General features: G+C 42.8%; 1 protein-coding gene across 1 annotated transcript in view; it reads left to right on the forward strand.

The window, feature by feature from the left end:
• The window catches only part of pds5b (PDS5 cohesin associated factor B), a 79610-nt gene that overhangs the window by 51891 nt on the left and 11380 nt on the right, over positions 1–16339 (forward strand). The window contains exons 13-26 of the mRNA XM_056284384.1: positions 2023–2136; positions 2632–2713; positions 2831–2879; positions 3129–3268; positions 3852–3967; positions 4145–4250; positions 4396–4556; positions 4770–4893; positions 5373–5531; positions 6079–6147; positions 8684–8820; positions 9715–9838; positions 11206–11410; positions 15477–15591. Coding sequence (XP_056140359.1) covers positions 2023–2136; positions 2632–2713; positions 2831–2879; positions 3129–3268; positions 3852–3967; positions 4145–4250; positions 4396–4556; positions 4770–4893; positions 5373–5531; positions 6079–6147; positions 8684–8820; positions 9715–9838; positions 11206–11410; positions 15477–15591 — 1701 coding nt within the window. The remainder of the gene's footprint in view (positions 1–2022; positions 2137–2631; positions 2714–2830; positions 2880–3128; positions 3269–3851; positions 3968–4144; positions 4251–4395; positions 4557–4769; positions 4894–5372; positions 5532–6078; positions 6148–8683; positions 8821–9714; positions 9839–11205; positions 11411–15476; positions 15592–16339) is intronic.

Here is a 16339-nt window from a genome sequence, read left to right on the forward strand (position 1 = left end):
GTACATAAGTATTCACACCCTTTGCTATGACACTCAAAATTGAGCTCAGGTTCATCCTGTTTCCACTGATCATCCATGAGATGTTTCTACATCTTGATTGGAGTCCACTTCTAGTAAATTCAATTGATTGGACATGATTTGGAAAGGCACGCACCTGTCTATATAAGGTCCCACTGTTGACAGTGCATGTCAGAGCAGAAACCAAGCCATGAAGTCAAAGGAATTGTCTGTGGACCTCCGAGACAGGATTGTATCGAGGCACAGATCTGGGGAAGGGTACAAAAAAATTTCTACAGATTTGAAGGTCCCGAAGAGCACAGTGGTCTCCATCATTCGTAAATGGAAGAAGTTTGGATCCACCAGGACTCTTCCTAGAGCTGGCCGCCAAGCCAAACAGCAATCGGGGGAGAAGGGCCTTGGTCAGGGAGGTGACCAAGAACCCGATGGTCACTCTGACAGAGCTCCAGCGTTCCTCTGTGGAGATGGGAGAACCTTCCAGAAGGACAACCATCTCTGCAGCACTCCACCAATCAGGCCTTTATGGTAGAGTGGCCAGACGGAAGCCTCTGCTCAGGCACATGACAGCCAGCTTGGAGTTTGCCAGAAAGCACCTAAAGGACTCAAACCATGAGAAACAAGATTCTCCGGTCTGATGAAACCAAGATTGAACTCTTTGGCCTGAATGCCAAACGTCATGTCTGGAGGAAACCAGGCACCTCTCATCACCTTGCTAATACCATCCCTACAGTGAAGTATGGTGGTGGCAGCATCATGCTGTGGGGATGTTTTTCAGCAGCAGGAACTGGGAGACTAGTCAGGATCGAGGGAAGGATGAATGGAGCAAAGTACAGAGAGATCCTTGATGAAAACCTGCTAAAGAGCACTCAGGACCTCAGACTGGGGCGAAGGTTTACCTTTCAACACGACAAGGACCCTAAGCACACAGCCAAGACAATGAAGGAGTGGCTTCGGGACAAGTCTGTGAATGTCCTTGAGTGGTCCAGCCAGAGCCCAGACTTAAACTTCATTGAACATCGCTGGAAAGACCTGAAAATAGCTGTGCAGCTACGCTCCCCATCTAACCTTACAGAGCTCGAGAGGATCTGCAGAGAAGACTGGGAGAAATACCCCAAATATAGGTGTGCCAAGCTTGTAGCTTCATACCCAAGAAGCCTTGAGGCTGTAATCGCTGCCAAGGGTGCCTCAACCAAGTACTGAGTAAAGGGTGTGAATACTTATGTACATGCAATATTTCAGTTTTTTATTTTTAATAAATTTGCAAAAATTTCTAAAAAACCTTTTTCACTTTGTCATTATGAGGTATTGTATGTAGATTGATGAGAAAAAAAGGAATTTAATCCATTTTGGAATAAGGCTGTCACATAACGAAATGTGGGGAAACTGAAGGGGTGTGAATACTTTCCAGATGCACTGTATGTGTGAACGAGAGGGAGGACAGCGGAATGGTGAGGATGCAACGAGTAGCGGCGACGAAGGTGGATGAGTTTAGATACTTGGGGTCAACTGTCCAAAGTAATGGGGCGTGTGGAAGAGAGGTGAAGAAAAGAGTGCAGGCAGGGTGGAGTGGGTGGAGAAGGTTGTCAGGAGTGATTTGCGACAGAAGGGCACCAGCAAGAGTTAAAGAGAAGGTTTACACGATGGTAGTGAGACCAGCTATGTTATATGGTTTGGAGATGGTGGCACTGATGAAAAGAAAGGTGACAGAGTTGATGATGCTAATATTTTCATTGAGAGTGATGAAGAAGGACAGGATTAGGAACGAGTATATTAGAGGGACAGTTCAGGTTGGACTGTTTGGAGACAAAGCAAGAGAAATAAGATTGGGTATATTGGGGGAAGGATGCTGAATATGGAGCTGCCAGGGAAGAGGAAGTTCTTTGCGGGGGGAGGGAATAAGGAAACGAGATGTATATCTTTAGTACTTCTCTACTTGGATATTATCTTCCTTTGCAGTCATGTTCTCCCCATCTCTTATATCCTGTGGCATGGTGGGCTTTTCAGGTTGCTGGTGGAACGGATCTTTGCCCAGTACATGGTCCCTCACAATCTGGAAACCACAGAGAGGATGAAGTGTCTTTATTACCTGTATGCTACCCTGGACCCCAACGCTGTCAAGTAAGTCTTTCTCTCTTGGTCTTTCTTTTTCTTTCTTTCACTTTCTTTCTCTCTCCCTCTCTCCCTCTCTCTCTCTCTCTCTCTCTCTCTCTCTCTCTCTCTCTCTCTCTCTCTCTCTCTGAAAAAGGGAACGTCTGTATCTTTTGTTTTTGCTGTGTATGGGGATTGTTGTTCAGTATGTGTATGAGTATCTGTGTTCATACCACTGTTATTTTAGTGCAAATAAAAAATTGGACCATTAAAGACTTGGTTAAAGGTCAAGGTCTCTGTCTCCCTCTCCAACCTCCCTCCCCTTTCTCTCTCTCTCCTTCCCCCTTTCTTACTCACTCGTCGAGGTCCAGGGCAGTGCTTTCTTGCAATTTTTAATCTCACATCAGTTTGAATTTGAAATTTCTGTAGAGGTGAATAGCTAAATTAGTTTGAACTTTCTCCCAGCAAAAACCTCATTAAACTTTCTTTCTAACGCTCTACCCCCAAAACCCTCTCTTCTCTCAGGGCCTTGAATGAGATGTGGAAATGCCAAAATATGCTGAGACACAATGTGAAAGATCTGCTAGACCTGGTCAAACAGCCCAAGGTAATTCTTTCCAGAGGTCAAGACAAACAAAGTAGGAAACCTGATGGATGGATTGATGTTTGTCTCAATTGCTATGTATATGTTCATGGTCTTATTTGTGTGTGTTTGTTTTTCTAGTCTGAGGCATCCAGCAAGGCTGTGTTTGCCAAGGTCATGGTGATCACAAGTAAGTGACTGCAATTTCTTGACAAAAATGTGGATCCTGCTTGAGTTTTTCCTTTGTTTATGGCTCGATTTGCTCTGTTTGTAATCTGACACTGCATAGACTCTGTTAAAATAAGTAAAATGGACTTATCAAAGCTGTACTGTCTTAGTTGTTGTCCTGCCTGATTTTTACTTTGCTTCACTTCACTTACCCTAAAAAACATCCAAAAAGTTATTGGGGAAATGGTAACCTGCGATCTGTCATTTTTAGGGAACTTGCCAGACCCAGGCAAGGCCCAGGACTTTGTGAAGAAGCTAGCCCAGGTGTTGGATGATGATGAGCGGATCAGAGACCAGCTAGAGACCCTTGTTAGCCCCTCCTGCTCCTGCAAACAGGCTGAAGTCTGTGTGGTGAGTGTTGCTGAAGCCTCAACCTGTGTTTTGAAGTGTAAAAGAAACAAGGCATAGAGAGAGAGTACAAGAGAGAGAGAGAGAGCTCTATATACGTACACAAGATGATGTGTAGTGAGCATTCTGGTGCAAAATGGCTGCCGTGCATCACCCGGGTGGGTGCTACACATTGGTGGTGATTGAAGTGAGTTACCCCCTTCAATGTGAAGTGCTTTGGGTGTCTAGAAAAGCGCTATATAAATGTAATGATGATGATTATTGTTATTATTAATACGTATTTTTTAATGTGCTATTCTTCCTGGTAAGTGAAACATTGCAGAGAGGAAGGAGTTCATTTCATGTAAAGGTTCCTGATTAATATTTGTAAATACACCTCGCACTTATACATGTGGATGAGTTGGGGCTTTAAGTTTTTAAACTGTGAATTTAAACTGTGTGTGTATGGTGGGGGGGTGCTAATTTGGTCCACAGAGCCTTACAGAGTCCGAATAATTGGAAGTGAGAGTGGATGATAATGAACTTCATTGAGTTAAGTACAGGGTAATATTTTTATGCCTGTGTGTATGTGTGGTCTGCCCCTCAGAGAGACATCACTAAGAAGCTCGGCAGTCCCAAACAGCCCAGCAATCCATTCCTGGAAATGGTGAAGTTCCTGTTAGAGAGAATCGCCCCCGTACACATTGACACAGAGTCCATCAGGTAAATACAGTGTCTATGTTAACACAAACTCGCGGGCACACACACACACACACACACACACACACACACACACACACACACACACACAGTCCCAACTTTCATAGAAACCATAAGTGCAATCTGATGTTTTATGCTCTTTGTTGACCCACTATGTCTGTCTGACTACTCTTCTCTCAGCGCCCTCATAAAGCAAGTGAACAAGTCAATAGACGGTACAGCAGATGATGAGGAGGAAGGAGTACCCACCGAGGAGGCTATCAGAGCAGGGCTGGAACTACTCAAAGTAAAATATACTGGACCTCAGTCCTACACCTACACCCCCCCCCCCCCCGGACTCTGACATTTTTCACGTCAACTTAGAGCAGTTTTCTTGGTATTGAAATAAAAAGTAGTAGATGATTTCATCTGATCATTGTTTCTTCCTCCAGGTGCTGTCGTTCACCCACCCGGTTTCATTCCACTCGGCGGAGACCTTTGAGTCTCTGCTGGGCTGTCTAAAAATGGATGATGAGAAGGTGGCTGAGGCTGCACTACAGATCTTCAAGAACACAGGAAGCAAGATGGAGGAGAGCTTCCCTCACATCAAATCGTATGTGTTTATCCTTTGCCTGAATTTTTTTTTTCTTGTTAAATTACTGCTCAGCACCTCACTATCCGTATGCATTCTTCATCGAATGTTTGGTTTTTCATCGGGCAGGAAACACTGGCTTTTGACATATTGCATAAAAGATTTTGCTATCGTTGATAATTTTCTGTACTAGTTAGGACTTTGTAAATGTGTTTTCCTGTCTGCTCTCCCTAGTGTCCTACTGCCAGTACTGCAGGCCAAAGCTAAAAGAGGCCCCCCTCGGCAGGCCAAGTATGCTATCCACTGCATCCATGCCATGTTCAGCAACAGAGATACACACTTTGCCCAGATCTTTGAGGTTAGTCACGTCTCTTGGTTTCATTTTGGCACAGACAATAATAATCAGAAAAATAAACCAAGTTGAAGGAATATTCTTCGTATTAATTAGGTGCCTGTGATTTTATTATCGTTTTTTAATACTGTTCCTCTTGTGCAAAAACACCCCCAAATATTGATACATTGGCACTCTGAACACCAGAGTCGTACAAATAAGTCACGTTTGGTATACTCCAAGGGGCACGCTTTTTTATCCTAGCCAAATGATATTCCACATAGTAAGACAAAAAATTTCGAAAATTTTGGGAAAACTGTTTTGGTATTTTACGCTGTTTAAGTGGGACCTTAGTATTTCCATGTTTTGAAATTAACCATCAGATTAATTTCAGGGGAAATTTGACCATAACAGACGAATGCATCTGTCCCAACCAGTAGACTCTGTATTCCATTAAATATCCGGAACTAAGTACTAAATTGTTATGTACGTTTCTATGGCCTAAGCCCTTGCACAAGAGCCTGGACCCTGCTAACTTGGAGCAGCTAATCACCCCTCTGACCACCCTGGGGCACCTGGCTCTCCTGGCCCCAGAGCAGTTTGCTGCTCCGCTCAAATCTTTGGTGGCCAACTTCATAGTCAAGGACCTCCTCATGAATGACAGGGTAAGAACATCACATGCACTGGATACGTCAAGTGTCACTGTTAAGGAAAACCAGCAGAAGTCAAAGGCTTTGAATTTGATGCTGTATTTTAAAGACCAGGAAAAGAAAAAATCATTTATTTCCAAAAGGTTTCGCATTGATTTTTGACTTCAAATAAATCTGCTTACCATTTTGAAGAAATAACCAACCAACAGTAACCAATTTCCTTATTATGTTCCTCGGATTTCTTCCTGAATACAAGTCCTCCATAGGAAGTTGAATAAAACAGTGTGAGATGCAGGACATCAGGTTTTTTAATACAAATTTAAAAAAAGGATAAACAGTCTTTATTATAGAAATCTTCATACAAGTCATCAAACGTTACGGTGTTGATGCTTTTAAATGCAAATGCAAGTCGCTGAAATTATTAAATGTAAACATTCTAAAGATTCCTGTTTTACAATAGTTCTGGCATGAATATTTCTGCTGCTTCTCTTTTGGGCCTCAAGTGAATGATACGTCAAGGTTACTTACTTACCTCAAGGTTATTATTTACTGTTCACTGTAGATCCCCGGTAAGAAGACCACCAAACTTTGGGTTCCGGATGAGGAGGTGTCCCCAGAGACTCTGGCCAAGGTCAGCATTTACCCCCAGGAACTGTCCCTGTAACCTCACACTTCCTTGATCCTTCTGAAACTCCTCATCTCTCCTTCTAGTGCTTTCTCTCTCGCTCATTATGGTTCCATCTGAAAATAGTTGCTTGCTATTACACGACTGAAGACTGAGATTCGTGCCCCCAGATCCTACTAAAAATATTTTTGTAAAGCCATGTAGTTGTTGTTTTCGGTGGTGGTGGTGGTAAATGTGTTATTTTGAAGACACTTAAAAGCAAAACTCAGTGCCACAGAGGAAGAAAAAAAGGATCATAATGACGGCTGCTCCGATCAGGGTTTTTGGGGCCGGTCACCGGCATCAGAATCAGCCTATGCCGATCACAGCATGGGTAGGGGGATGGGGATCTTCCATTTAAAGTGTTCTGTTTATTGTATAGCATTACTTATTTATTTATGTACTATTTATAGCAATAAAAGTAACTATTCTTAACAGCATTGCAGAAATATTGAGAAAGTCATAGTAAATTGACAACTTCATTTATTGGAAAGCAACATATGCCATTCTCTTATTAGGTCATGTAGCTTATGAAGAAACTGAAACCAATATAATAGCCTATGCTCAGCTAAAGAGCAGTTTAGCAAGTATTTTAGCTTTCCTATGGAATAAAAGCTAAATGTGCTCAACACTGCACTATGGTTCAAAGCACAAGAAACCATTATAGCCTATATAAGGCAATAAAAATCAATTCCAATGTGCGAGCAGGGAAATCATATTTTCGATTAATTTCCACTGATTGCCGGAGAACGTTGAAGGCATGTCGTAGTCGGCTGCATAAGCAGATAGTGCCCGTTTCTGTTCTTGTAGACTCTGTAGCATATACAAAGTACTATTCCACCTAGTAGATAGGTCTTGCTGTAGTGTTTTTGTAGGCTGGCCCAATTGTTGCTCAATACTTTGGAGTTGGGGGTATGCTAACTGGGAATGTTTAAAATGACCGACGATCCGTCTCCCTGCAGCTATTATATCAGAGATGCTTTGCTGTGACAATACTCCCTTGGCCACAGCGAGCTGGAGTGTATACGCCATACAGGGTAGGCTGGATAAATCCACATCCTGCATGGCCTTTGCCGTGTTCTTAGCATTATCCCTTTGAATAGCATGTACCTTTTCTCTCGGGTTCCCCCAGGATCGGAACATGTCACTGAATATGCAGCAGCCAGAGCCCCTGCTGTGTGTGACCCTGTGAATTCCTGACAGTGAAGAACAACGTTGTGTAGTTTGAAGTTTTGATCAGTAATTTATTTACCGTGTTGAATTGCGTTAAATTGCCTTTTCTGTATTGTTTTTACATTTGGGCCACAAAAAAATGTACTTTGGCCACCAAATTTAGGGGCTTGGTGGGTGGCCCATGAGGCCAGTGGTTAAAAATATTAGCGTCTATCCCTGATAAAGTCCATGCTATAGCTTAACAGGGACATGGGACATGCACTCAATCTCCAGATGTCACTTGTAAAACTAATTGATGTGACATCCTTTAAAATGCTGTCAATATGTGTATACACCGTTTGATATAACTGCGGCAGGCATACGTCCGTGAAATATTTACACCCTGGAAGGATATAGCGTGGATCCCAGTAGGTAGTAAGTTGCTGAAACTCTTCATCTTCCACTACAGAAAGAGGCTGCTGATCAAGGCCAATGTATTCAATTATCTTGGCTGATACTTTTTTTGACTTCTTACTGTCGCTGCTGTAGACTTCCTGCTGTTTAAATGTCTCCCTAACTGACAACTGAGTGACGGAAGACTGAGTTGCTACAGGGTTAACTCGCTTTACTGACTTTGCGCTGGCTTGCCTTTCATACTCGCCTTATTCTTTGACATGACGAATTCTCAAATATCTAATGAGGTTCATGGTATTAAAGTGTCATTGTTGCGTTCCACCACAAGGGATTTCTGCTTCACACACATAGCATATAGCGATTTTATCATCTTTTTCGGACACCTTGTAGAACTGCCAGGCTAGTGAAACCATTTTAGCGAGCTTCTTTTGCCTGCACAGAGAAAGGTCTCACCTATTCGCGTCATCTGATTGGCTCTTCGGATCGGCCTTTATAGAGAGCTCCAATCAAACTATTTACAATGAACCAACCAAGGTTGAATCCGTTCATCTGGATATCTGATTCAACCTTCTTTGATTTTCTTACCTGGATTATTGAGCATGCATCAAGACATATTTAGAATGAAAATCGACCGATAATGATCGGCAGCTGATCGATCGGAGTATCGCTAGTCATAATAACTGTTAAAGGAGAGGAGAAATCGAATTTCCCCATGTTTCCCCAAGAGTAAAAGGCAGCAATAACAAAGAAAGCATGAAAAGCAGCACAAAGCAGCATAATGTCATTTGATGAACAAGTGTTAGCTGCAGAGTTGCGCCTAGGAAACCAAAGGCTTCAGATGTGAATAAGCGCCGCCATGTTTTGTATAGCACAAAGCATCTCATTTGTTGCATGTTGAGATGTTGCTGCTAACCAGCTGCCCACTAACCCCGTTCAGATCCAGGGCATTAAACTGATGGTGAGGTGGCTGCTAGGAGTGAAGAACAACCAGAGTAAATCAGGCAACTCCACCCTGAGGATGCTGACCGCCATACTACACAGTGATGGAGACCTGACTGAGCAGGGCAAGATGGGGTAACGCCACACACACACACACACACACACACACACACACACACACACACACACACACACACACACACCATAAAGACATCTGATGTTAGAAGAAACTGTCATATGCCATGGGGCCAGATGCACATTAAACCTTGTTCTGGATCAAACTGAATTTGAATGCAGAGTCTCCTCACAAAAGTCCGTCTAGTCCAGGACTAGGCTTAATCTGTGCCTGGGAAACCAGCCCCTCCTCATCTGTCATCTTAGGGACATGAGGGGAAAAAAACGGGTGTAAATCAATAATCCTGTGTAGTTTTGTTGTTGTTGTTATTGTTGTGGTGAAAAGGATTTTTAATCCCGATTTTAAACATACAATGCTTTGTTCAAAATTGGAAGCTATCACTTCCAAATTGATGGACAGGTCTTTTAATATAAGGGCTAAAATTAAACACCTATATCTGAGTTTCTAATGTTTTCTGATGCTGTAAAAGGTTGGTTCACATTGGTAATGGTTTTGAATATTACAGGAGAACAGACCCATTTTTTCAATTATCGATTGAGAAGGACACAAAATGCTTATTTTCAATCTGTTACTCAAACTCTTCCATTTTGTATGTAAATATACCTTGGTATTATATGGTCAAGTAAATCGCCTACCCAAATTTTGTGGTGCCTGGTCATTAAACCTATCCCAGTTAGGCCAAGGAACCTTTCAGTTCATCACAACTATTCTTTTACTCATGGCTAACAAAGAAATCCTCAAATATTTGATTTAATCTGTCTCAATCCAGCTGAGAAGCCTTTTTTTGTTTTGTGGGTTTTTCTCAACACTGACATTTAGCTTGCCTACAAAGAAATCTGTCAGTTATCCTCATCTCCTCTGTGTTATCCCCCCCCCACTCTGCCCCGCCCCAGTAAGCCAGACATGTCGAGGCTGAGGCTGGCAGCGGCGTGTGCCCTGCTGAAGCTGGCCCAGGAGCCCTGCTACCACGAGATCATCACGCTGGAACAGTACCAGCTCTGTGCCCTTGTCATCAATGTAAGACACACCATGCTCTTTCCCTTCTTTATTTTTCACCCCCCTCACACTGTCATGTTCTCCCTTTTCAGGGATTTCTAAGCCCTGACCATAACTATGTCAGCCACCTGTACTTAAGAAAAGACATACTTAAAAATACATGCATGTTAGGGTTAATACTCCTGTCTATGCCCCTGACCAAGGCAATGGAAAGAAGAACTGGAGTTGCTCCTCAGGCGCTGCAGCTGCCCACTGCTCCAATACAGTAGGATGGGTTAAATGCAGAGAACAAATGTCATTATAAGAATACAATTCGTTGTAAGGTACAATGGCAAATTTAAGTGGCTTTCAGAATTACAATAGTATGGCAAATTTTCGTTGCATGTGTCGTTTTATGATTATGAAGTATGTTGGTGTAATTTGTAATTGTCCCATTCATCCTGACTGCTTTTCAGGTTTCACATCCTGAATACAGTTACTCCTAAAAATATAAAGTTGGGAGGGGCGTCCGGGTAGCGTGGCGATCTATTCCGTTGCCTACCAACACGGAGATCGCCGGATCGAATCCCTGTGTTACCTCCGGCTTGGTCGGGCGTCCCTACAGACACAATTGGCCGCGTCTGCGGATGGGAAGCTGGATGTAGGTTTGTGTCCTGATCGCTGCATCAGCGCCTCCTCTGGTCATTTGGGGCGCCTGTTGGGGGGGAGGGGGAACTGGGGGGAATAGCATGATCCTCCCACGCACTACGTTTTCCTGGCGAAACTATTCAATGTCAGGTGGAAAGAAGTGGCTGGCGACTCCACATGTATCGGAGGAGACGGGGTAGTGCAGCCCTCCCTGGATCGGCAGAGGGGGTGGAGCAGCAACCAGGACAGCTCAGAAGAGTGGGGTAATTGGCCATATACAATTGGGTAGAAAAAGGGAGGGAAAAATGTAAAGCTCCCATATTGAAGCTTGTCAATATGCTTTTGATAGCTGTTCTTGCCTTAGAATTGCCATGGATACCAAAAAAAAACCCAAATAGGATATTCTTTCCATACAGATAATTAAAACGGTTTAGCTGAGCGTATTGGTCAATTGTGGCAGGATAAAATGTCAAAACGTCACAGAAGAGTTAACTTCTTTTCGGTTAACATTGAGAAATGAGAACGAAAACAAATGCTAATCACAGCATCCGGGGAGGATGTGGAAAAATACAGACGGAGGTCAGGAAGACTATTTCCATCCTGTGCCAGTGTGTAACTCATCTGACCATAAAATGGTACAACCCATGTAAAGAAGAAATGGAAAGAAAAGGTCAAATAAAAGCAGAAGATGAGCATTGCATTGAGTAACTCTTTCCATGTGTGTGTGCATCTCTCTCTCTATCTTCTCTCCCTTCCTTTAGGATGAGTGCTACCAGGTGCGCCAATGCTTTGCCCAGAAGCTCCACAGGGGCCTGTGCCGCCTGCGGCTGCCGCTGGAGTACCTGGCTGTGTTTGCCCTGTGTGCCAAGGACCCGGTCAAGGAAAGGAGGGCTCATGCGCGTCAGTGCCTGGTGAAAAACGTCAATATACGGCGGGAGTACCTCAAACAGCATGCAGCTGTCAGCGGTAAGGAGGATGAAGGCACTCCGACACATAACTACCACCTCATTTTGTAGCAATACATGACACAATGGGATTATGCTCTCATTATAAACTTTTGGCACCACCTACTTTCGTAGGAACTTACTTGAAGTTGTAAATTCTCGATTACAGGGATTTCTGTCTTTGCTTCAGAGAAACACACAGGCAACGACTTTCAACAATAGAGACATTTATTAATAGCTTAATGTCTACCAACAATAGAATAAGTGAGTAAATGGATAAATGAAAATCTGCTAAAATAGTGAATGGAATAACGACAAACAGAGCTTATCACTCAGTTGGCGATGGTACCAGAGGGTATGTAATTTTCAGAAATACCAAAGAAGCTGGGGCGCTAAAAAAAAAAAAGTTAAAAAATGTTTAAGGCTTAAAATTACGATTTTAGATTATTATTCAACATGAACTCTTATCAAAGGCAGGAGAAGTGACTCAAGTATAGTTGAGATGAAGCATCGCTGTAGAGATGATTTGATCCAACTGGAGGCTACTTGTAGATAATGCAGACTTATTCCCGACATCCGTCCGAGAATGAACCCACACGGGAGTCGAGGTTACCCAGCAGTGATGTCCAGCTGCGGCAGTTCTCAGCTGATGTTCCACTACGGGTTGTATGTAGCATGCCCTGGGCAAAACTCCTTGGGTTATCCTTGGCAAAAGTCAGACGCTGGAAGTCGATGAACTCTTTGTAGCTCCTGGGCAAAGGACTGCCTGGAGGTTCTTGGCAATAGTCAAATGTTGGTCGGTAGGCAAGGTAATCTTGGCTGTGTCGGTTCATCTTGGTGAAAGTCGAATAATAATCTGCTACCCTGACTTTAAATGATCCAACTTGGATGAAATAATCAAAATAATTTCATAGGCTGAACAATAAAACTTCCAAAAACTATCACACGTGAGGCTTTCCTCGTGATATAAAAAAAGCTATCAAAGCTTTGCTTACTCATTTGTAGAGTGATACAAGACAGAGATTTGTTTCAAAAATAAAACTGACACGTGCACACCTTGACGAGGGGAAAAATGCAAAAATACTAGGTATAAGAGAAATAGAAAATTAGGAAACAACTCTAAGAAAAGGTTGAGGAAAAAAAATATTCAAGATAAAAAACTGTTTAGAAAGGAGTGGTCTCAAAAGTGCAAAAGAGACTAAGAGCTCCTGAAAAACAGCCAAGAGCAACAAGAAGCTAAGAGTGCCACAAGAGAGAGGGAAAGGGAGACAGGAAGTCCTCGCTACATATCCCCTACATGGTACATATCCCCTACATGGTCCGATGGTCACAGTCCAGGGAGCTTCGGGCAGTTGAGGTGAGGACAGTCATGGAAGAGTGCAGGTGATGACACATCAGCTTTCTGTGATCAGAGTTGATGTATTATAAGAGAATAGAATGCTGGGTAACTAGTCTAGAGTAAGGCTAATTTCTAGGTTCTAGTCTTACTTGGGGGTAATTTGGCTACTTTGGGGTTATCCTACTGGTCATATGCAAGCTCTAGGATAGTAGGGGCTCTAGGATAGAGGGTGAGCAGTCAATTCATCCTGATGTGAAGGGTGTACATGTCTAGGGGCAATGTCAACTATACTACCTGGGTTTATCCTTGGCGAAAATCAGACACTGGAAGTCGATGAAGTCTATGTAGCTCCGGGGCAAAGGACTGCCTGGAGGTTCTTGGCAACAGTCAAACGCTGGTAGGGCAAGGTAATCTTGGCTGCATCGGTTCGTCTGGGCGAAAGTCAAATAATAATCTGCTACACTGCATTTAAGTGATCTGACTTGGTTGAAATAATCTGAAAGTAATTTTGTTGGTCGGACAATAAAACTTTCAAGAATTATCACACGCTAAGCTTTCCTTGTGATATAAAAAACAATTATCAAAGCTTGGCTTACTCAGTTGCAGATAGATACAAGACTGAGATTTGTTTAAAAAAAATGACACGTGTGCACCTTGGCGAGGGAAAAATGCAAAAATAGGTATAAGAGAAATAGAAAATTGGGAAACAACTCTTAAGAAAAGCTTGAAAAGGGAAAAAAAACATGAGGCAAAATTTTTTTTAAGAAAGGATGTCTTTATGCATGCTTAATAATCCAGGTAAGAAAATCACAAAGTTGAATCGGTTCATCTGGACACAACGTTTATTGAGAGAATATCAATATCATCTATCTCAATATGATGAACTGATTCAACTTTCTGTGATTTTCTTACCTGGATTATTGAGTATCCATAAAGACATTGTGACTCATTTCATGTGAGTACGAGCGAACATAAGATGAGTGAGATGGCAGACTACAAGAACCACCTGAGATTCAGCCTCAGATTTAGACAGAGTAGGATTACGCCTAAGAGCCTGCAAATGAAATCTTCGGTCAAAGGCCACTGAGCTAACAAGCTCCTCCAGAAGGCACAGAGCCAGCTGTTGAACAAACGGGTGAGACAAACTACTTTTACTATCAATGCTTTGAAAGCCAAAGAGGAATAGATCCAACAGAGATATCGTGTCGTATCTAGATGAGACCACTTTCCAACGTGTGATTGAGTTCACGGAGAAGGCTCGTCTAGCTCAACACGGAAAGTCGAAAATAAGGCAACAAAAGAAGTTCGAGCTACTTGCTGCATGCCAGAGACATCGGCAGACAACGGACAGTGCCCTCAACAGCAGACAGAGAGACGGACTCCAGACACACCCTGGCAATGTGGACAAGTGGGTGAAGAATCTATCCAACAGACAACTCACCCAGGTGGAGAAAGACAACCTTGCTAAGGGACTGAATTTTGCTGTCATGCTAAGGCAAATCCTGCTAGTGGAATTGGTCACAGCCATGGAATCAGCGATCCATAAAAACAACATTGCCGACCTGGAAGCAGAGCAACTGCAGATGAAAGTTTCAGCCTGCCTCAACAACGTGAAGGCGCCGCCGTCCAACATCAGTAGAGATGAGAGGAAAGCTCTCACAACTCTCAGTAAGGACAATAACATCATCCTTCCAGCAGATGCAATGGACGCAACAATGGTCTCTTATCATAAGTCTCGCTTCACGTGCGTTCCTGTTGATGAAGCAGTGGAGGTAGTCCATATGAAATTACAGGATGACCCCACCCTTAGAAATAGGACCACCCTTAACACTGACCAAGTGAGTCTGCTCCTGAATCTGTGTCTTCAGTCCACGTTCTTCACATACAGGGGGCAGTACTATATGGAGAGGCATGGGTGTGCTATGTGTTCCCCAGTCTCACCTGTAGTGGCCAACTTGTATATGGAGGAAGTGGAAAAAGAGGGCTCTAATGTCCTATCCAGGGACACCACCTAGCCTTTGGTTCAGATTTGTGGACGACACCTGGGTTAAAATTCTAGTGTTTAAAAGGTCATGTATAGATTTAGGGTAGGCCTGAACAAGGAAAGATTTCAGGCTGTTCTTGATTCAAGTGTCGCACTGGTAGAAAACCGTTTTATCCGTCCTAAGTGAGAGAAGAGGGCTTAGCGCTTGGCTCTGTTGAAGAGGTCATAGTTCGTAAGACATGGAATGATGATGGCGAGCAGGAGGGTGCACACATTGTGTGTTTGCAGGTTTTTATATGTTCTCAGAAGTTTAATGGCAAGATCAAGACCAATCTATTGCTGATGCACATTTTAAAAAAAAGTATTAGCCAAAGTACTACACAGCATTTATTAATGAAGGAACAAAAAAATTTGAAGTCACAGTATAGAAAATTACAGCAATTGAAAGTAATGAAAAAAGCAGATTTTCATATTTCAAGCAGAGTTTCTTAGCATCCCTGACGGGAAAGCTACCAGTCATACTGTCTGGCATTTAAAAACCAGAGGAGTAAAAGAGCTTTTTGAGCTGAAATCTGAAAGAGTCGACTGACTGGGGAAGATCTACTGAAGCTCCTAGTGAAAATGTTTGAAAGATGCTGTTTGGCTTGTAGCCCAAGAGAACAGCACACACACGTAAAAGCAAATATCCTCAGCAAACAGTGTTCACGATTGCAGCAGTAATCACTTGTTTGAGTTTTGTGAAATATTTTCTCTGTATGTTTACAGAAAAGTTGTTTTCCCTCCTGCCGGAGTATGTGGTGCCCTACACCATCCACCTGCTGGTCCACGACCCAGACTACGTCAAAGTGCAAGACATTGAGCAGCTAAAAGAAATTAAAGAGTGAGTTTTATGTGTGAGTGTGTGTGCGTGTTCAGAATATGTGGGCTTTGTAAGCATTTTTGATGGTTCCTGAGCTGTCATCCAATAAGGGTGAGATTCACTCTTAGAAAATTATGGCTTCTGTGAAAATCAAACTCAGTGTAAAAATATTCTTAGTGCTGGTCCAAAATGGTTGGGAAACTTAAACAAAAGCTAAACAAATGTCCCCCCCCCCCCCAAGAAAGATACGCTGTCCTCTCTTGTATTGTTTCATAACTATTGATTATTACCGTATTGCCCTTTGTAGTATATATAACTGCTCTTTAAGTGCACTGGTCACACACACACATCACTGTGTCTAGATCTTTACATGCACATTTCATGGAGGACCTCAGATTGAAAGGCTGCAGCAAACCTGCGCTGAATTTCAGTATTGCACATCAGAGTACACCTAAGGAATAACATACAGGAAGTGCATCCACTCCACTTAAAGGAGGAATTGTGTGTAGTCCCAAGTCCAGTGCCCTCACTACACCCCCAATTACACCGGTCTGTTATCTCCCGGGAGATGTATTCATAGGTATTGGATCCCCTTATCTTTATTACTACACCACAGCCATATGATAAGAGATTGAGATGAGTTGTTTTGATTTGACTATACGTTTAGAATCAACGTTTCCGTCAGTATTTGCATGTAAATATACAATTTCAGGAATCAAGAACACTTTATTTGTCATTTCATTTGTGTACATGAAATGAAATGAAATGC

Source organism: Lampris incognitus, chromosome 8 (assembly GCF_029633865.1).
Source record: "Lampris incognitus isolate fLamInc1 chromosome 8, fLamInc1.hap2, whole genome shotgun sequence".
NCBI classification, from domain to species: domain Eukaryota; kingdom Metazoa; phylum Chordata; class Actinopteri; order Lampriformes; family Lampridae; genus Lampris; species Lampris incognitus.